Source organism: Notamacropus eugenii, chromosome 2 (assembly GCF_028372415.1).
Source record: "Notamacropus eugenii isolate mMacEug1 chromosome 2, mMacEug1.pri_v2, whole genome shotgun sequence".
Taxonomy (NCBI): Eukaryota; Metazoa; Chordata; class Mammalia; order Diprotodontia; family Macropodidae; genus Notamacropus; species Notamacropus eugenii.
In genome coordinates, this window is record NC_092873.1 from 83659550 (window position 1) to 83681387 (window position 21838).

Here is a 21838-nt window from a genome sequence, read left to right on the forward strand (position 1 = left end):
GGAGGGGCTGAAATATCAGCCAGACAAGCCAGCCTAATGAAAAAAATTGAATAATTACCTAAGAAATAATATACTGTGGAAATTGTACCCATTCCTGAATACATCATTGGAATAGATATATCGAGAAGTATGACTTTAAATTTACCTGAGGGGAGTTACCAGTTTGCAGTAAGGAAGATAGGAATTAATACAGTTTTAGTGAGTAAAATAAAAATGGACCCAATCACTTTTCCTAAATCTTATAAAGTAATTACTTTAGAGAAGCATTGTGTGCCAAGTCGGCAAGATGAAACTACAAATACTGTAAAGGAATATGTTGAGGCAGGAGTGATAATCCCTACGGCCACTCAATAGAATAATCCTGTCTGACCAGTACAAAAGTCAGATAGGACGTGGAGGATGACAGTGGATGTTAGACAATTGAATAGGGTTATTCCTCCCTTGTATGCTGCTGTTCCAGATACCACTACCTTAATAGAAAAGATCCAGAAATATGATGGGACTTGATACTTTGTTATGGATTTAGCCAATGCTTTCATTACAATCCCAATAAATTTGAAACAATGGGCACCATTTGCTTTCACTTGGCAAGACAAACAATATATTTTTACACACTTGCCACAAGGATATCTGCAGAGCCCCACTATTTGTCATAGGATTGTGGCTGAACATTTGGAAGAATTGGAACTACCTGGTGCACAGCTTACCCAATATATAGATGATATTATGATACAGGGAAAAAACTGTAGAATAAGTGGAGAAGAGTTTGCCATTTTTAATTGAGCACATGAAAAGCAAAGTGTGGGAAATTAACCCTGAAAATATTCAAGAGCCAGCTCAAACCACAAAGATGTGGGTACACAATGGAGTCAGGGGGTACAAGAAATTGTCCCACAAGCCTGACAAAAGATTCAGGATTGTCCTATCCCCACCAATAAGAAAGAGGCCCAAAAGTTTATAGGATTATTTGGATATTGGCAACATCATATACTACATCTAGGACAAATTTTGAAACTTTATATAAAATTACTTGGGAAAAGTATGAATTTGATTGGGGACTTGAGTAGAGTAAAGCTTTTGAAGAAGCAAAAGACTCTATACAGTAGCCGCTAGATTTATGCCCTATGCAAAGTGGCCCAGTGGAATTACAAGTAACTGTACAGGATGAATATTTAACTGGAGTTTATGGCAAAAACAACAAAGCTGAAATGTACCCTTAGGATTTTGGTCTAGGAAACTCCTGTCATCTGGAGTTCAATATATCCCTTTTTAAAAGCACTTATTAGTTGCATATTGGGCTTTAGTAGAGACTGAACAGCTGGCTTTAGATCATAAGAAAATATTAAGGCCTAGAATCCCAATTATGACCTGGGTAATGAGTACCCCAGTTTCTCATAGAATTGGACATGCACAGGAAGCTAGTATAATTAAATGGAAATGGTATGTTCAGAACAGACCTAAAACAGGCAAAAGTGGAGTTTCTATTTTACATAAATCTATAGCAAACATAGATACTGAGGGAAAAGATACAACTTTTGAACCAAAGGAACAGTTTTTATAATCCTTGGTAAAATGGAATGAGGAATATATTGGATTAACTGAAAAACAAGAGACATGCATGATTTACTACTGGGATAGCAAAATATTTGGGCCACAAAAGATATTGGAAAGCAGTAGCCTATAACCCATGTACTAGGCAGTCTTTGGAAAGTACTGGTTAGGTGGAAAGAATCAATATGCTGAACTTATGGCAGTGCACCAAGCTATCAAAACAGAACTAAGAGGACAGTGTCATATATTCACTGATTCATGGGTGGTAGCTAATAGGTTAATTACATGGATGCCCATGAAGAAAAATGAAAATTGGGAAATTCATGGCAAATAAGTCAGGGGCAAAGAATTATGAAAAGATATATGGGACATGTCCTTGGTTACTAATTTGTCAGTTTTTCATGTAGATGCTCATATGACCCTTACGACACCATAACATGAGTACAATGCACATGCTGATTGACTTGTAAAGATTGCTACTCAACATATTATCCCTACTCTGACAACAACTGATAATCTGGTATTAGCAAAATAGGTCCATCAAATGGCCAGCCATTTAGGGGTCCAGGCCACACACCAGTGGGCACAAGATTGAGGTATTAGTATCTCTCATTCATTATTAAAACAAGTAGCAGAAGAATGTTATATATGTCATTTGAAAAAGAAACAAACTGTTCCTGAGGTAGTAACTGGAGAGATAGCAAAGGGAAAATTACTAGCCCAAGTATGGGAAATAGATTATATTGAACCCTGACTCCAAGGTAAAGTATGCAAATTTATATGTACTTGTGTTGACACTTATTCAGGTGACTTGTCTCTATAAAGAATGTGACCCAGAAAAATACCTGTAAAACTTTAGATACCATAAGTCTATGTTATGGAATCCCAATGCAGATCCAAGTGATGATGGGTCACATTTTAAGGGTAATGAAATGAAGAGATATGGTGTATTAAACATCAAATGGATATATTATATTCCATGTTATTTACAAGTGTCTGGGCTAATTGAAAGACTGAATGGATTATTGAAGGAACAATTAAGGAAGTTAAGTTCTAATAATTCTTATCAACATTGGAAAGATAATTTGTTCATTGCTTTGCATAATTTGAATAATAGACCACTGGGAGGAAGTGCACCTGTAGCCAGAATGATGATCCCAAATTTGCAAATTAGAAAATAACAAACATACAAGATCCCAAATCCTGAGTATTGGACCATGAGGCCAGATGTCCCAGCACCGTATCCAGGAACATCTGGTTGAGCAGGATATGATTTACACTGGTTAGAGGATTTTTGGTTGGATAGGAAATAAATAAGAACAACCTTTACCAGATCATGTATGAGAATCCCTAAGAATCATTTTGGATGCATATTACCTAAATCAGAATTAGCAGCTGGAGGAATACATGTGATTGAGTGATAGATTCTAATTATCAAGGAGAAATTATTGTGACATTCCAAAATTTAGGTGATGAACACATACAGTTTTGTAAAAATGACAGAATAGTTCAAGTGATTATTTTTCCTTGGGAACTATACCACTTGTGAAAACTGATCTTCCTTCTGAAATAACTAGCAGAGGAACTGAAGGATTGGGTTCTAATGAGAGAATAAAATTGGGAGCTAAAGTATGGGTAAAATGGAAGCCAGACGACATTCCAAAGGCTACAAACATTATAACACATGGGACAGATAATACCGTAACTGTTGTTTGTTCAGGACAGGATGATTACCAAATTGTACCCTTAACTCATATATTCTAATACGAATGAGGCTATGATAGTGGGTTTTTGGACTCCAGAAGCACAGCTGACCCTATATCTACCTGGCTTCTGGTTGTTATTTCCTTGTTTCTTTTTGGCTTTTTGTCTGTTAAACTTCTTTGCTAGATTTGTTTTCTGCAGGCTGAGTACCCTTCACCTGCAGATGCCTGATAACTTAAGCTGGATGTCACCCCCTATCTACGACTGTGATGTGTCATTTCTGGACCTGAAGTCAACCAAGCTCTGGATGCCAGCTAAAGAACTGAACTCTTAAATGGGACCTCTTGGGGCAGGGACAGTTCTGTATCCAATTTTGGCAAGAAGCAGCTATGGAAGAAGAGACTTTAGCCCCTAACCCCAAGATTTTAGGCCTCATTTGTTCAAGGGGAGAATGATGGGGTGCTTGTACTCAAGCCCCACCCTAAGATACTGTTTCATGTGCTCATTTTGTATAATCTCTGTTATAGTGTTCTAAAGGTCTATTGACACCAGTTGCCTAAGATATTGTTTTATTTGCTTATTTTCTGTTATCCCTGTTACAATTCTGTTGACACCTGTTGCCCCACCAGCCTATGCAATAAATATGAAAGACCTTGTGGTTGAATGTAATAGCAATTTAAATGGAAAAGATCTTTGTCATTCATTAATAGGCTCATGTGTCCTGCTTAAATCTCCTGGAAACCTAAGTCACATGTGGTGGGAGGAGCTTGCTGAACAGGCAGAACAGGAAGGGTAGAGCAGAGCTGGGAGGAAGAGAATGAGTGAAGTTGGGGCAGAGAAGAAAGGAGGCAGGCAGACAGGCATGGCAAGGTTCAAGCACATGAGTGTTTGCTTGTGAGAAGGCCCCAGCAGAAGGAAGGGAGACTTGGGAATGTCTTTGCCCTCTGTGATAATCATGTTTATTGACTTCCTGGTCACTGTGATGGATTTAGTATTTTGGTTCCAGAATTTGGCTTTCTGGTGTCTAAATAAATGTTTTTCTTCTAGATAGAGAGTCTTTTACACCTTGCAATACAGAACTACACTGGCATATTCATAGTCAACACCAGTGCTGTGAATGTTGCCTTGGTGATAGATTTATGGGTCCCACTGAACAGCAGGCATGTCCTGATTTAACCACAAAATCTGGCTTTAACCATATCTCAGGTCCCTAGACTCAATATAGCCAATGCCCCTAACTAATCACCGCCCTGAGATCCAATTCATATATTTGAACAGGTGTGTTCTCCTGATATCTAGGGCCCTGCATAGTGAACTTCCTGGTCAGATTTCTGTCTCTCAGACTACAGACCAATTCACCTACAGTCGGCAACAAATAATGGATACCAGTTCATACTCACCCATCATCCCTTGTATGTGACCTGTGATTAGTTCCAGTCAACCTCCTCCTTGAGAGCCACTGAGGCAGGAATAGCTCTAGGTTCCTTTCCAGCCTGAAGAAGTTACAGAAGTTACAGAATTTGGGTCTCAGTTCTTTAAGGGGGTAATGAGGGAATCCTAATAAAGCTACCTCCAGCTCCAATATTCTGACTTCCTTATGGGCCCCACTGAACAGCAGGTACATTCTGATTTAACCACAAAATCTGGCTTTAAACACAGCTCAGGCCCCCAGACTCAATATAGTCAATTCCCCCAGCTAACCACTGCCCTCAGATTCAATCCACATATCTGAACAGGTGTTTTCTTGCACTCAACCATTTAGCCCAATATCATCCATTTAGCACAGGACAGGAACACAATACCCACCTATTCATGTAGACCAGAAAGGACCACAATAGCTAGCCAATTGGAGAGCAGCATGACCAGAATGTTTAACCACTGAACCTTAGAAAGGACCTCTCCCCTTTTATCTAATCCTTTGACAAGCTCCTCCTGCTTTTTAATATTCATAATTTTTGTTATGTAAATGCTTCTTTACCATATAAAAATACATTTGGCTTTTTCTGAAGTTGCTGGTTCCTCTTGGAACTTAGCTTGCTTCATAAGAAGCATCAGTCTCAATAAATGCTTATACTTGGATTAGAGATAGTCTGACTTTGAATTCTTTGAGACTGTTCCACCACAAGACATCATGAAACCACAACACTGGAAGAGGAAGGACTTTTTGACACTTTGAAGACAATAAAGGATTTAAATACTGAATAGAAAGCAGAGGGGCATATAAGAAAAAAGACATGACCCATATACGAAAGGTATGAAAGTTAAATGAGGAAAGGGCAGTCTTGGAAAGCAGAGAAAGGGCTGAGATGGGATCCAATGAAACTTTAAAGCCTCACTAGACAGTTTGGGGATTGTTAAAGGAAGGAAGCTTAATAGAAAGGACAACAGATAAGTAGTCTCCCATCTTTCCTAAACTATTGTCACAAGCAGGAGAATAATCCCCCAAAATTATTTCCTGGAAGACTTCATTCCCTTATGGCACCAGACACTTGTAGGAGAGAAAAGAAGAAGCACATTTTTCCTTGTTGCCACCATTTCTCAGGACACATATAGGATTATTCATTTGAAGGAGGGGGAGAGGTATAAAACATGCATTTTGGCACCAGATACAGCCAAAATCAGGAAAAAAGAACATTTTTCTTTCCTTCTCTTCCAGGCATCATAGTTTAATGGTGGCAGGATAATTAGCTCTCTTCATGATGAATTATCTCCATGGTGGTATAGGAAGAGAAAAGGGTCTCTTGACTGTTAAACTGGAGAGACTAAGATAATCTCCCTGTTGCCAACACCCAGTTTACTGTAGTGGAAGAATGCTTCAACTGAAAATCAAGACAATTGAATTCTAGTGTAGTATTTACAATTTATTTGCTACATGTGCTAGGGTGAATTCATTTAGAATCCCTTTTAATAACTATAACACAACAGGGCTTTGACTACAAAAAGCTTTTAAAGGATTTTATTTAAACATTGCACTAGAAGTATACTGGCATAAAATTACTAAGCTTGAAATGAATTCCTGTTCTTTAATACTCTACCACACCACCACCACCACTACTACTACTCTTCCTTCTCTACTTCATCCACTTCCTTCTGAATTTTTGTTGCAAGGCAGGAAAGGATCATATGTGGCAAAAGCAGGAATTAGCTGAAAGATTGAGAGCTGTACTTCCTCCTGGCTTTCAGGCTTTCTTCTCTCTGGTTAGCCTGAGATGTAAAATGTGGACAAGAAGAAAGTGTTGCCCTTCTGGATGCGGTAATCAGCCATAATCTTCTTATCCTCCAGCTTCTTGCCATTGCAGGTCACAATCTGGGCCTCAGGGGGCACTCCAGTTATGGTTTTAATCACCTCCTTCACCTGAGGCACTGAGTTGGATGGTCTGATATTAAAAGGGTACTTCTTTCCTCCGTCCACCTCCCTCAGAAATACCTGCAGCTCCTCATCACTTGGTTCCACCACCTTCAGGGTCAGGTGAATAGTTGTACTGGGGTCCAACCAGTAGTGGGACAACTTTTTTGCAGGGTTTAGGGTCTTGGAGCCCAAGAGGAGCATCTGGTTTTGTACAGGTACCTTGGTTTTAAATCTAATCTGTTCATGAATCTTCTTTACCCTATCATCCTTCTGGGCAGTGAATTTCATTACCTCTTGTATTTGGGTATGTACATTCACCTAGAAATATGGAACAAAGGAGTAGATATTTTAAAAGCTCATGACCTGTTTCTTTCCACCTTTGAGATCACTGATCAGGTTAGCATTTAAGGTCCTCCAGAACATAACATCATTGTTCCATAGGTTGTGCCCTAACCAAACCGAACTACTGGCTAGTTCCGCTGTATCTGATCTCTCCTTACTTTCCTCCATTCTTTTGTTTACCTCATTCTTTTCACCTGAAATGCTCTTCCCCTATCTCTCACAGTTTATATCTTTCCTATCATTTAATATCTGAATCACATGCCACTTGTCCTCCATGAATACTTCCTTGATACCCCCAGTCAGAAATTATCTTTCCTTGTTCAGACATTTTGTATCTGTGCAGGAAGCATTTTATATCTTTTGGGTGCATTTGCAATGGTCTATTTTTATTGTCTTATTTTATGGGTGTGTCTACTAGACTACAAACTACCTTGAAATTACCTCAGTGCCTGCCACATAGGAAATAGCTTCTGAACAAATTCATATTGACTGATTGACTAATCTTGAATCTCTCAGCATAATCTCTTAATTCATTTTGCATTTCCCTCAATACCTAGCACAAAGCTGTCCTTAGAACAGGTCCTTAAAAGGTCTATTAAGTTCATGATGCCATTTGCTCTTCCTGGACTTGTTTCTGCTTCCTTTCATTCAGAAAGTCTTACAAAGCTTTTAGTATGTGCCATCACTGGAGTTATGTCAAAAAAGAAATAGTTCCTGCCTTCAAGAAGCTCCTCTCCACTAATCATAGACTGTTAGAGCTGAAAGTACCTTTGGAAGAAGATTGGAAGTGCCAACCTCCCTCATTTTATAGAGAAGAAACTTAGGTGCAGACAAGGCAAATCAGAATTTATTAGGAACTTACTATGTGTCAGGCTAAGTGCTGAGAATAATGAGGGGGCTAGCTGGAACAGTGGATACAACAACTGAATCAGAACCAGAAAAGACTTCACTGCACATCTAGCCTCAGATTCTTGCCAGCTGTGTGACCATGAATTGTGTGACCCACTTGACTGCCTCCTACCTCAATTTCCTCATCTGTAAATGGAAATGATAAAAGCTCCTGCCTCTCAGAATTATTGTGAAAATAAAATGAAATAATATTTGTTAAGCATTTTGCCAGCACTATATAAAAGCTAGCCATTATTATTAGAAAAACAAGAAAATTAGTCCCTGCCCTCAAGAAACATACATTCCAACTGGAGAAACAAAACGTAAATAACTAAATTTTTAGAAGGTATGTACAGAGTACATTAAAGTAACCTGAAAGATGAAGGCAAGAGGAACTAGGAGGACTAGGAAAGGCCACCTCAAAATGTGGCAGACAAGGAAGTTCTTTTTTCCACAGTTCTAGGTGATAAGGGTTGCTACATGGTAAGGATAGGTTAGAGGTCAGAAACTAATGCTCAGCCTCAATGAGCTGTGTGAGGAAGGGCCTATCAGAGAGGAGAACATAAAGCCACGTGGCCAGGGGATGGTATCACAGGAGATCCAAAATTCAGAAAACAGTATAAGAAGCCCCATCTTTCTGAACATGTTGTAGTCATCCTGTAATCTTAGTGGGGAGGCTACCCATACATTCAGGGAGAATGGATGTAAAGATTAATAAAAGTTTTCCTGATTTCACAACAGGCATTGTTCTTTGCTTAAAGTGAGCATGTTTCCCACTGTTGGGGGCTTATTAGAAGGGCTCACTTCTAACAAAAATCATACAGCAAGTTTGTGGCTAGGCTCTTAGTCAAACTCAGGTCCCTTCTCTCCTTGGCCAGTGCTGTTTATTCTATACCAGGCACTGCTGTCCAATCATGTCCCCTTTTCTAGGAAGAACTCCCTGAAGGGTACTCTGTTCCTATTGTCCATTTGCCCCATACCAACCTTATTTACGCAGTATTAGAGTCCTTCTCAAATTGAGAGACACTTTACAAGGCTGATTTTTCAGCCACACAAGATGGACATAGGCTAGTTTAGCATTGAAAATCAGATTTGATCACAGACTTTGTTTATCTGACATGTCTCAGAATGTTTCCAAGAAGTTTCCAAAAATCAAATCCATTCCCCAAAAGATGGAGATTTACCATTATTGAGGCTCCTCTAAGGAGCATGTGACTCTAAAAACTCCAAAAAAAAGAGTTCCAAAATATATTTGAGAAAAGACAGTAACATTCTGGAATACATTTAAAGCCTCCCTGGGTAGAAGTTTGAAGGGCAATGCTTATCTATATGACCAGGTTCTAGATTAATTGATGTTTCTTCACCTCATCACTGTCACTTGCAAAATACTCAGGTATAATTCTTTGGCCTGTTGTTCATCTATTTCTCCACCTGATGAAGTTAAGAACCCGCTTAAAGTCAGGAAAACCTGAGTTCAAATCCTACCTTACAATGGCCTAGCTGCATGACCTTGTGCAAATTGTATAACTTCTCTCATCCTCCCTTCCTTCATCAGCAAAATGAAGTTATCTGCCTCACAGGGTTCTTGTGAGGATCAAAAGAGATAATGTACTTAAGATGCTTTGTAAACTTAAAGCATGGTGTAGCTTTTTATAGGCTAGCTAATGCTAATCCTCAGAATGCCTGTTATGCCCAAAAGCCTGTTCTTGGGTCTACTTGCCTCAAATCTCTCTCCACTCCAATCTAACATTTCTGATTTTCCTAAAGCACAGGTTCAACCAATTCATTCCCCAACCAGTTGCCTCTAGGATCAAATGCAAAATGCTTTATTTGGCATTCAAAGCCCTTCATAAACTAGTCCCCACCCTCCTTTCCAGTCTTCTTGCACCTTGTTCGCTCCCACACATTCTTCAGTCCCAAGACACTGGCCTCCTTCCTGTTTCAAGAACAAAACATTTCACTTCTCAGCTATGGGCATTTCCTCTGGCTGTTCCCTAGTCCTGGAATAATCTCTTTCCTCAACTCTTGGTCTGCTGCTTTTCTCACAAACCAATTTACTTTCAGTTTTTAAGGGTGGGGATTGGAAGAGAAGGTTGGGGAGAGAGAAAGGGAAACATAAAAGGTCATAATTAGAGTATCATTCACTTTTAGGGTTAGCTTTGTCCTTTCCCCAGCTTCCTTTAAATGCCAACTCAAATTCCATCTTCTACTGAGAGGGTAAAAGCATCCAGATATTAACACTTTCATAAAAATACTATAATCATTGATATTTACAAAGCTATTTAAGGCTTGTAAAGTGCTTTGCATACATTATCTGATTTCATCCTCTCAACAATTATATGTGGTAAGTAGAACTTCATTTCTTACTCTACAGGAAGGATGCCAGCCTGCTCTTGAGCCTAGAAAACCCAGAAAAAAGGGAAAGGATAAAGAATGTTGCACTAGATGTCTAAAGTCCTTACAGGATTATAGGTTTTGAAGTTTCATGGGTCCTTAAAGATCACCTAATTAAACCATTTTATAAACTATTAAAAACCATTCATTTTATAGAGGAGGAAACTGAAGCCCATATATACGAACATTCCACAGATATTAACAGACCTGGAATCTTAAAGAAGGACCTCTGACTACAAAGTCAGTGCTCTTTCCACTTCCCACAACTGGAACACTTCATTCTATGGGAGGAAGAAATTTAACCTGCTTCAAACATTGCCAGTGCACCCTGAAGGAGACTTCTCTCCCCACTCCAGTAATCCCCAGTTGAAGGCTGGGAATAAAGTTATATTCAAGACAGCCAAGTAACTGATTCTTCTCTGTTAATTTATGTCCTTCCTCTCATTTAAAAACTCAGTTCAAAACTCTTCTCCAAGAAGACTTTTCTGCTGAATATCTCAAGTGTAGAACTTCATCATCACCCCACCCAAGTTCATGAAGGTATCTCCCTTAAAACTTTGTCCCATGGGTAAGTACACACAAACACACACATGCACACACACACTGACTTACGTCAAAATAAGAGCCATTAGGTGCCATCTCTGAAGCTGAGAAAGAATAGAATGAAGAATGAGCCTCCCTCCCAGCCTTTTATCATGAGACTGGGAGGATGGGGGGGGAGGGAGAGGATGGAAATTCCCCACCTTACCACAGATATGTGCTTTATTTAAACCTTTGCTCAGCTGCTATTCTCAAAAACAAATTTACTTTCAGTTTTTCAGGGTGGGGGTTGAGGGAAGAGGACAGAGAGAGAGAGAGAGAGAAAGTGAAACAAGAAAGGTAATAACAAGAGCCTTTTTCACTTAAAGAGCTACCTTTGGCCTCATGGTCAGTCTCTGAAGTTCTCTTCCATGGTGTTGGGGAGGGGATGAACTTCATCTAAAAGTTATCCACTGGTCAACATGGAAAAAGGCAGCCCCACATTCCTCCATTCTAGCTTTTACCCCCAAGGTCCAAACAGTGAGGGCCTTTCTCTTAGACTTCTCCTTTCCAATCACCCTAATCCCATCTTGTTTCCTTCCACATTGGTTCAAGTCTATCTCATTGGGTAAAGTTTCCCTGATGGCTCTCACTTGCCTCAGATATATGACTCGGCAACCCTTTAGCACTTATAAAACTTTTATAATATTCATCTACCCTTCTTCTGATGCTTTTTAAGTATCTTCAGTGATACTCATGTAGCTCTCCTCTAATATTCCAGTATTTCCATGGAATCAGGATGTCTGTCTCCCTTTTCCTTATATCACTCACCATACCGTCAGGTTAAAACTGTGCATAGAGAATGTACACAATGGGATCATAGGATCCAAAGCTAGAAGGGACCTTAACCATCTAGTCCAGTCCCTCATTTTATAGATGAGAAAATGGAAGCCCAAGAATGTTCATGGATTTCTCTAAGGTTAAACAATTGGTAAGTGGCAAATCTAGGTCCTTTTACTACAAATCCATTGTTTTTCCCACTATTTCTTTCTAGATGTTACTGAAAGATTGATTTGAATAGATTATTGAAATGATTGATTGCAATGTAGCAGAGGAGAATGGTCTAGATGATCTGAAGGGGAAACAAGTGTATAGAAAATGTCTTGAATATTCTTGAGGATTTGACCAAGACCATCACCACCACCCCCATCAGTCTATTCATCCATCCTATTCAGCTGTCATTTAGATATCTACTCAGTCTAGTAGAATGATTGACCCTCACACTTTCCCTATACATGCATGATCCAATCTCACTCTTTCTGCCTGGCTCTCCAAGTCTCCTACTAACGTGTAAGAGATGGAAACTTCAGACCAGACAGAGGTTGCTACCTCATTAGAAAGTCATACTGAGTAGAAGAAGTATGAATATTGTACAATCTTAACCAACTCATTGAATCTTGGTTTCTCCATGTGCCCATGCAAAGAATTCTTATCAACCTTCTTAATCTATCAGAGCTATGTTGAGAGCAAATATATATAAAAGGTTACTGTGGGTGTTGTATCATGTGTGTGTTCCTCCTTCATTGCCAAAGAAGACCATGCCATCAGAGAAATAATGACATGACTTGCACTTGACTTTGCTTTGAGTTGAGGGGGCACTGTGCAGGTCACTAGCCTCACTTCTCCTCCAGAACCATCTGAATCCAGTGACCAGATATTCATCAGGATGACTGGAGATGACCCAGGATGAGGCAATTGGAGTTAAGTGACTTTCCCAAGGTCACACAGCTAGTGAGTGTCAAGTGTCTGAGGAGAGATTTGAACTCAGGTCCTCCTGACTCCTGCACTGGTGCTCTATCCACTGCACCTCCCAGCTGCCCCTGGGTGTTGTGTCACAGAGAGAGCAAGTGTTTGAGGTTGGATTTGAATTCAGGTCTTTCTGACTTCAGCCCAGTACTCCATCCATTGTACCACTTAGCTGCCCCATATGTAAAAATCGTTTCTGATAAATCTTCGAATTGTAAGTGTTCCAAAAATGTTTGTATTTTTATAGTTGAAATACTTCTTTATCTGAACTTCACTGTTATATTGTTGTTAAACTCATGGTCTTCACTCATTTGTGTGATTTCCCTCTTGGACAAGGCTCCTGTTGTACCCTTCATTATGTCTCCAAGCCTGGACTGCCACCTTTCAGCCATATAGCTGCATAGCCTTGGCCTTCCAATGAGATTTCAGGATTCTGACACATCATCAGTGGCTAGGAGGAATTCCCTAGAACAGGTTGAAAGTGATAATGAAACAAACAGTGTTTCAGAAAATTAAGGGTGGATACAAGAAATCACAGCACCCCAATGAAATAGGATGAAAAGAAGTCTTTACATTTTTTGAACACTTTATGCTTTTCCAAATGGTTTCCTGGATAAGCCTTTAAAAGAATGGTACAGAATCCAGTATTAGCCAACCTTCTCTTCCCCAATACTCAAGAATTCTACTCCTACCTCTCAAACAAAAATTCTCTATCTCTCTGATTCTAATGTGGGTGGAGAAGTCAATCACCAGAATACCTGTGGCTGACAAATCTAAAAAGAGGAACAGACATTCAATAGGCATGTATAATATAATGCATGTTTGTCAAGAGTTGTGCTAAGCACTGAGGATACAAAAAAAAAAAAACACAGTAAAACCAGGTCCCTTCCCTCAAGGAGCTCCCATTCTAAAGGAGGAGAAAAGTATAAATTTGTCCATATATATTTGCATTTACATATATATTTATACAGCATGTTAATCATTTAATCAATTTTGAACCTTAATAGGGGCCAGAGTCTGAATTAATCAATCAGAAAAAGAGCCTGGACCTAACATGTCTTTGTTCTCCAAGTAAACTCAGAGAATACCTCTTTCTATGTCAACAGTGCCAGAAAGGGCTGACTTAGGAACATTCATTCTGTTTAAACATGAGACCCTTAACCCAAGACAAAAGGGACTTTTTTCCTTTTCTTAATAATTTCTGAATATTCTGTGGACATATATTATACTATGGCACGTTAATGGTAAAGAAAACACATATCCTGTATCAGAATTTTAATTGACACTTTTTCAACTCTCTTATCTTATTGTATTTACCACCTATTCAGTTAAGAAAATTTCTTTCTCATAATATGATTAATCATGTATGGAGATCACAAATTTGAGTGACACAGACATGCTAAGTTGAGATTGTTCTAAAACAGATTTAAGCCTGGTCATTCTTTTATCAGAAAGTCAGAACTTATGTTTTGGCTCCTTGCACTTACAAGCTCACTAGCTTTGGCTAGCTTTAAGGGAATAAACAATATGGCTTCATGAATCACCTAATCCTTTTGCCTCCTTTAACCAAATTTTCAGGTTGCCTGGAGAAGTTCATCAATATTGTACGTCAATTTGTTTGCTCGGATTCTGGATAATGGACAAAGCTCTTGTGCTTTCCCACTCACCAATGGAGTGAAACAGAGCTGTGTGCTTGCTTTCATGCTTTTTAGCATGATGTTTTCAGCCATGTTGACAAATGCTTTCAATGAGAATGAACACAACATCAAAGTCAAATACTGTACTGATGGTAAGTTCTTCAATTTGAAAAGGTCACAAGCCAAGACTAAAGTGGAGGGAGTGTTGGTGCATGATCTTCTGTTTGCAGATAATTGTGCACTCAATGCAGCCTCTGAAGCTGAGAAGCAACAAAGTGTGAATTTGATTCTCTGCTGCCTGTGCTAATTTTGGACTAATAATTAACACCAAAAAAACACAGATGCTTCATCAGCCACCACCACACCATCCATACATGGAACCATCAATTACAACAAATGGAGAAATTTTGAATGCTGTGGATAAGTTCACTTAATTTGGTAGTGTACTTTTCAAGGATGTACACATAGACAATGAGGTTGATGCACACATTGCCAGAGCTAATTCAGTGTTTGGGAGGCTCCAAAGAAAGGTTTGGGAGAGAAGAGGTATTAGACTGACTACCAAACTGAAGGTCTACAGAGCCGTTGTGATGACCTCATTGTTATATGTTTGTGAAACATGGACAGTCTACCAGTGCCATGCCAGGAAACTGAATCGCTTCCACTTGAACTGTCTTAGGAAGATTCTGAGGATCACCTGGCATGATAAGGTACTAGACACTGAAGTCCTTGCTTGAGCTGAACTGACAAGTATTCAAACTATGCTTCAGAGAGTGCAACTCTCTGATGGGTTGGCCACATTGTTAACATGCAGAATGTACACTTGCCAAAAAGACTGTTTTATGGAGAACTTGCATGGGGCAGGTGATCAAAAGGTGGCCAGAAGAAACGATACAAAGACACTCTCAAGATCTCTCTCAAGAACTTTGGATTTGACTGTGCAACATGGGAGACACTGGCACAGGACTGCTCAGCATGGCATGCCCACATAAGAAAAGGTGCTGTGCTTTGTGAGCAAAGCAGAATTGAGACAGCACAAAGTAAATGCAGGATGTGCAAATTTGAGATATCCACCCCAGATATTCAAACAAACTATCTGTGCCCAACCTGTGGTAGAGCATTCTGAGCTCATATTGGTTTGATCAGCCATAGTCAGACACACTGAAATTTTACTTTGCAATGGTGATGTCATTTTGCTCTTCTTTGAAGAAGAAGGACAACAACCTCATGGGAGGAAGGGCTGTTCAACCTGGGGTTGGGTACTGCATACTTCTAGGGCCACAGCCCATCCTGCACTCTCTGGGTCCTCACCTCGAAGGGTGGGACTATTCTAGCCTACTCTCTCTCTCTTTCTCTCTCTCTCTCTCTCTCTCTCTCTCTCTCTCTCTCTCTCTCTCTCTCTCTCTCTCTCTCTCTCTCTCTCTCTCCCCCTCATCCTGGGTGAGCCTGTCATGAAGCCAGTGGGCCATGCTGCTAACACTTGAGCTTTGGAGAGAATTCAAAAGAAACTTCTCCAGTTAGTGCTCCTTCTCTAGTCACTGTAGGAGCTTTAACCCTTTCTAATACAAGGAAGTTGAAGAGGAATTTCTCTTCCTCATTCACTGGTATAAATCCAGAGTCCTCCTCCAACTCATCAGATAACTCTGCCTCTTGAGCAGATGGGAATCATTAACAACTAATCCCTAAAAATTCACGTCTCAGTCTCTAACATTTCTCAAGGAACTTCCCATAAGCAGGCTTTCACTGACAACAGCTTGTCATTAATTACCTTTACAACAGTTAACTTTAAACAAATTCCAACACAAGAAAATGAATTGCCTGCTCTACTTCCCTACCTCCCACAGTCATCTCTGGATCATGTCCTCAGGAGTACCAACTGGGTTGGGAAGGGGAAGAAGGGGTCATCTCCAAGGGGCCCTGCTCTGGGTACCAGAAAAAAAGCTCCTGCTGCTGCTGCTGCTGCACCACCACTACCTCTGGCACTGGGTCAAGGTCTCTCTGGATAGGTCCAGGAATCTGCTGCCTCTGCCACTGAATACTGACTCTTCTGACTTACTGGGTGGCCCACAACATTTCTACAACTCCCTAAGCCTTTCTAGCTCCCTTCTTATCAAGGTTACCTCCAATTTTAAGCAAAAGTTTATCAAGGCCTCTAGAGGGAGAGGGTACATCCTCCCAATCCTAGGGAGGGATCTATACTCCATCCTCCCATTTCTGGGGAGGGGGTCCATAGAACCATAGCACAAAAAAACAACAAAATCACTAAGGACCATAGGACAACTCTTCCAGTGCCACTAAATCCTATATTCTTGCCTTTTGGTCTATGCAGATCCTACACAACTACACCAATTGTTTTATAAGTAAACACAGATTCTCCCCAAGCCTTGATGGGGCTAATTAAAGGCAGGTACCTCATTCCTCTATGCATTACCCAAAGCCCCACTTACAGATTTATAGAGCAACAAACAAAGAAGACAACTTGCCAACAGTAAGCTCAAAGGTTAACTTCAGCAATGTCATCATTCAGTGCAATTGAAGTAAATATCACATTATGTCATCTACATATCTCACTGCACAGTCCCAGTAGGACAGTTTTTCACTCTGATTCTAGGAGTTGTTATCTAGGAGCCTGGGAGCTTTTATGGGAGTTTTATCTAACAAAGAGATACTAAATTATCCTTATTTACAAGTCGTCTAGGCAATTTGGCAAAACTTATGAGCCTATCCCAGAGTAAACCCCAGATGGCCTTTATGAACACAGAGCAAAATAATTTAGCAAGGAACTGAAACTATGAGCAGAGCAGATAGAATTTTAATGGTTTTATCCAGGTGCACCTTTGACACTCCTGTTGATGGTCATCAGAGAACTCCTAGCACCATTCACCTTATACACACCCAAACAGAGAGATACAGAGGGAGAGGATGATTTGAGTCAGTGCCAATAATACTTGTGATGCTCTCTGAGCGAACCCCAAAGTTCTCCTGTGTGTCAGCAACCCCAAGACTGGATTAAGCTTACTAGGAACATTCTCCTGTTTATAACTGATGAAGACCAGGGGCCTTGAACCAGTCACTGTCTTGAATAATGGTGTTTTTCTTGTTATCTCGGGGCTTTTTTTGTGTGTGTGTGGACCTCTCTTGTTAAAAAACTATCTTGTGATGACACTTTCTTGTTTTATTGCATTCCCTTGTTTATGGCAGACAGAAACTACATATCCTGGGGACACTCTCTTGCCTTAGGAAACTGTAACCTTGGGTAACAAAAGGACAGACATCCTGAGTCAAGGGTGCTTCTTTGCTTTTTGGAAATTGTAATCTTGACTGATAAAAGACACAAGCATCTTGAGTCAGGGAGAAGGGTTGGGGATACTTCCTGACTCTATGGGTATAGAATCTCCTTCAACTATCCTGTTTTGTTTTGTTTTTGTTTTTTTTTTGAGTTCAGCTGTTGACTGCAGCTCCCACGCTTTCATATGCATGCCCACTTCCTCTGAGAGAAATAAAATTGCATACAGCCTACTTCTGTTTGTCTTCCTTAGATAGAAATCTGGAGGTTAACAAGACATAGAATGATGACTAAGACTGAGCCTGGAGAAAAAATGAGAAACTGCATAAAAATCCAGTGTTTTCATGAATAGTTTATGCGTTAGTTATTTTTGCTAAACTGCTATTCTCTCTTTTTAAAAAAATCTTTTGCAAGAGCTATGCCCTTAATGGGGAGGGATATAATGGAGAAATGATATGTTGGGGTTTCATGATGTGTTGTGGTGGAACCGTCTCAAGGAATTCAGAGTCAGACCACCTCTAATCCAAGTGTAGGTGGTTGGTGAGATTGAGGCCTCTCATGAACTGGGCTAGATTCCATGAGGAGCCAGCAACTTAAGAGAAAGCAAGATGGATTTTTATAGGTTAAAGATGCAATTACTTAATACAAATCATGAATATTAAAAAGGCAGGAGGAGTTTGTTAAAGGAATAGATAATATGAAAGGTGTCCCAGTCACAGGGAAATTTTGCATGCAACTATCCACAGTGTATACAAGAAAATCTATTCAGGGGTACCTATGTATGATAATAATATTATAATAAGCCTAGCTACTTCATATGTTTACTTTAAGTTAGTTCTTCACTATTACCATACAGGTGCCTACTTAGGGAAAGTCCCTTTTAATGTTTTGAGGTCCATATCCTGTTGGGGTATCCTGATGCTACTACTTTCTGGTTGGCTGAGTATTGTGGTCCTGTCTGAGACTAGATGGATGTGGTTTGTTGCATGCATAGACATACCTGTTGCTTCTGTGGGAAATATGAGGAATGGGTCTGGTGGCAGTGGCTAGCTAGAGACAGTGGCTAACTAGAGTCAATGACTGGGATCCCATCACGTGGACATGCCTGCAGTTCTGTGAGTACAATGAGTTCATGAACACATCTGTTATCCTGCTGTGCAATGAGGAATATATGAGGAAGTTGGGGTATTGAGTTTGGGGGGGAAGAGGGAGTGGCTAAGAATTTGTGCAGTAGGCCTGCTGTTCAGTGGGACCTATAAGGAAGTTACAATACTGGGATTGGGGATGGCTTTATTAGGATTCCATCAACATGATGTCTTAAAAAACTGTCAATAAAAATAGATTTTTTAAAAGTTCTTCTAAGTGTACTTTCCCCCTCACATCTTGTGGTCACCCCAGACAGCCACCTACCTTGCCTACCTCTAGCTTTGCCCCTACTCCTTGATTTGCCTCTACACAGCAAATCTTTATAAAAAGACTTAGGATTTTTCAGAAGTTCTGCAATACCATGATATGATAGGAGGAAGTCTAGATGGAGGGATGATCCCTGAGTTGGAGTTTAAGCTAATTTCATTGAAATAAAAGCATACTTTAGAATCTATACAGGGCTTCATTTTCAATACCCTTTTCCTGACCAGTTTAATTTCTAAGATGTATTCTCTATAATTCCAGGAATAGAAAGCTTGTTCAGAAAGATCCTCTGGACTCAGGACAGTTGCATAAACAACCTTCTCTGCCAAGGACTTGATCCTGACAATTTGGATAGAAAATGAAAATGATTTGACTTACTTCCCTTCCTCCTTTCCACACACACAACAAAATCCTCCCCTCCTATGTCTTATGCTCAGGTTCTCTGGGGAAAGGACTGGGTGGGAAGGAGACTGGAAGCATTAGGAATTTAGCAGGGATTAGGAAGGAATAAAGATTCATGGGTTCCTTCAGTGTGAATGAAAGGGAAACCAGAGGGAATCAGAATGTTCTGGTCTTTGCTGTCAGGCAAAAGACAACCAGCTTTATCTGCCACTATCATTGCTGCTTTGCTATTCATTTCCCTGGGCTCTTTTTCTCTCCCTTCAACCTCATCAAGAGCCCCAGAAGCTAATTACTGACCTGGGACCTACACCCTGGACCTACTCCATCCTCTCCCTAGGGTCTTCACAGAATTAATGAGTTACATCTCTCCATGGGATGGGAGATCTGAGATCTGTTCCTCTTCAGTCACTGTAACCTCCTAATACCACAATAATGTCACTTTAGTGCCTTTCACTTCCTCCTGCTTAGCTGGTGAGATTATAAGGTGGCTATTTTCTGTATCTGAGGCATTTTTTCCCCACTCCCCAAGAAGTAAGCCATTACTAGAGATTTTGCCAACCCCCAACCCTTTTCATCTACACCAGACTACCCAGACCAGGGAGATTTTGTTGAATAAGAGCCCCCTAAATTCTATCTAAAGTATAATCCCCAAGGTCTCTGAAAAGGGGTTGGTAGCAGTTTCCCCTTATTCTCTTTAATTTTCTCATCTTAATGGGTTGATTGGAGCTATGCACTGCTCTTTGGCATCTTGGAGCTCCAGCAGCAAGACATCTAGGAGATATTTGTCACTGACTCAGGGTAAGTGGAAATTTTGATCTCTAGTTGTCACAGAGGAGTCTTGTTAATGGTTAGCAAAAAGGAGGCTTTGTCTTCTCTTTATGGAACAGACAAGAATCTCTGGGTGAGATGATTTGGGGAGAGCTGTATAAAGAGAGGTAGGGAAAAGAAAAACAAAAAGACAGAAGAGAGGGAAGAGAGAAAATGAATCACATAAAAAAATGTACACTCAAGTACTACAGAAAAAGTCTTGTTAAATGAGAGAGACTGAGAAAAAAAAGAAGTTAAGTTACACAAAGAGATAGCCTAAAGAGAGACAGAAATAAGCAGATCAAAATAGAAAGATTAAGAGAAATAAAAAGAGAAGAGAAGAAGTGAAATAAGTATGCAAATATTTAATTAGATAGCTAAACAATGATGATTCCTTCCTGCCAGGAATGGAAGGAGACAGAGACAAAAAAAAATTGCTAGATCCCACAAGGAAGGGGCCTTCAAACACTGTCATTAGTCAAGGAAAAGTTCACTTCAATCCTGCTTAGAGGCAAGAATATGAGCAAGATGACCTCTCAGGACCAGCAGACCCTAGTGTTGAGCCCATCATCAAAGGTTACCTATTGCATTCCATACTCATCCCCCTTCAACTTGACCTATGGAACAATATCAATCTCTTAGCTCTGAGATTAGGCCTAACCAGCCTTCTTTCTGCCTCTACCATGTCTCAACTCTTCCTACTTTAACTCCAAAGACCAAGGACACCTCCCCCAAGAACTTCCTTTATTCTCTGTAACCCTTATCGTCATGAACTTGTGTCCACTGCATTTAATTTTTTTTTAATCTTTCATATTCCTTCCAGTTTTTTTCCCCCATTACTGTTTGTTCTGTCTCTCCAACTGGGCCAAAGGCTTTTCATGTCTTCCATTTCTTTTCTCTGAGTCAATTCAGTGGGTTTGCCTATAGCATGAAAGAGACTTTCTGAACCAGTTACCTTCCCAAAAGAGGAAAATTCTATTCCTCAGGCTCAGAACAGATGACTAAATCTAGCCATTTGCCCCAAGGTTGTAGACTGCTTAAAAGGGAGAACATGGTAAAAATAAATGGGATGATGCTGTCTCATGCATTCCTACTCCCAGAAAAAAAATGCCAAGCAATATCTTATACAAACATACTCTGGGCCATTTTCTTTAAAAAAAAAAAAAAAAAAAAAAAGGTGTTTTTCTATTATAATTTTTTGATAATATCCCTGTCATCCAAAAAGAGCAAAACAAGAAAAGAGGGTAGAACACAGTGTATGTGTTAACCAATTAATCAGGATATCTTGGATTTTTTTACTCACATTTACAAATTTCTTATCAAAAGGTAGAGGATGGTGATGGTAGTTAACAGTGTTGAGAGGATGGCTACTGTATGTTACATTACATTGTGGCTATGGGAAGGCAGTGCCAGTAGAGAGGTAGGTGAATGGAATTGCATCACTGAATAAAAAAAGGGAAAAAAATAACCTCATTGTTGTGTTTTGACAAGTTTACAGGCACAAACAATATCAATTTTAAAAGCTTGAGAAATATCTCAACCAGTGCTCACTTTCTTTCTCTCTCTCTCTCTCTCTCTCTCTCTCTCTCTCTCTCTCTCTCTCTCTCTCTCTCTCTCTCTCTCTGTCTCTCTCTCTCTCTCTCTCTTTCTCTCTCTCTCTCTCTCTCTGTCTCTCTCTCTCTCTCTTTCTCCTTTTCTTTCTCTCTCTCTCTCATTTACCATAGCACAGATGAAATCTAGGCC

The 21838-nt window shown here is 39.9% G+C and overlaps 2 protein-coding genes across 2 annotated transcripts in view; one reads left to right on the forward strand and one right to left on the reverse strand.

Moving 5' to 3' along the window:
• The window catches only part of LOC140525811 (putative olfactory receptor 2I1), a 54647-nt gene extending 50711 nt beyond the window's left edge, over positions 1-3936 (forward strand). Inside the window, exon 4 of the transcript XR_011974129.1 lies at positions 3442-3936. The gene's annotated coding sequence lies outside the window, so the exon portion shown is untranslated. The remainder of the gene's footprint in view (positions 1-3441) is intronic.
• A 2260-nt stretch (positions 3937-6196) lies between these two features.
• LOC140525816 (ubiquitin D-like) lies at positions 6197-11016 on the reverse strand. The gene is made up of 2 exons (XM_072641507.1): positions 10841-11016; positions 6197-6922 (listed from the first exon to the last, which is right to left on the reverse strand). Exons 1-2 carry the CDS (start codon positions 10865-10867, stop codon positions 6455-6457), a joined length of 495 nt encoding a protein of 164 aa, XP_072497608.1. The 5' UTR covers positions 10868-11016; the 3' UTR covers positions 6197-6454.
• Between the last annotated feature and the right edge of the window lie 10822 nt (positions 11017-21838).

What these genes read in the sequence shown, in the direction of transcription:
- LOC140525816 (XM_072641507.1), bottom strand. Translation starts at nt 10,867, where the DNA reads ATGGCACCTAATGGCTCTTATTTTGAC. An exon ending in CTAATGGCTCTTATTTTGAC is followed by an intron (nt 6,923 to 10,840) that starts GTAAGTCAGTGT and finishes CCATATTTCTAG; the next exon opens with GTGAATGTACATACCCAAAT.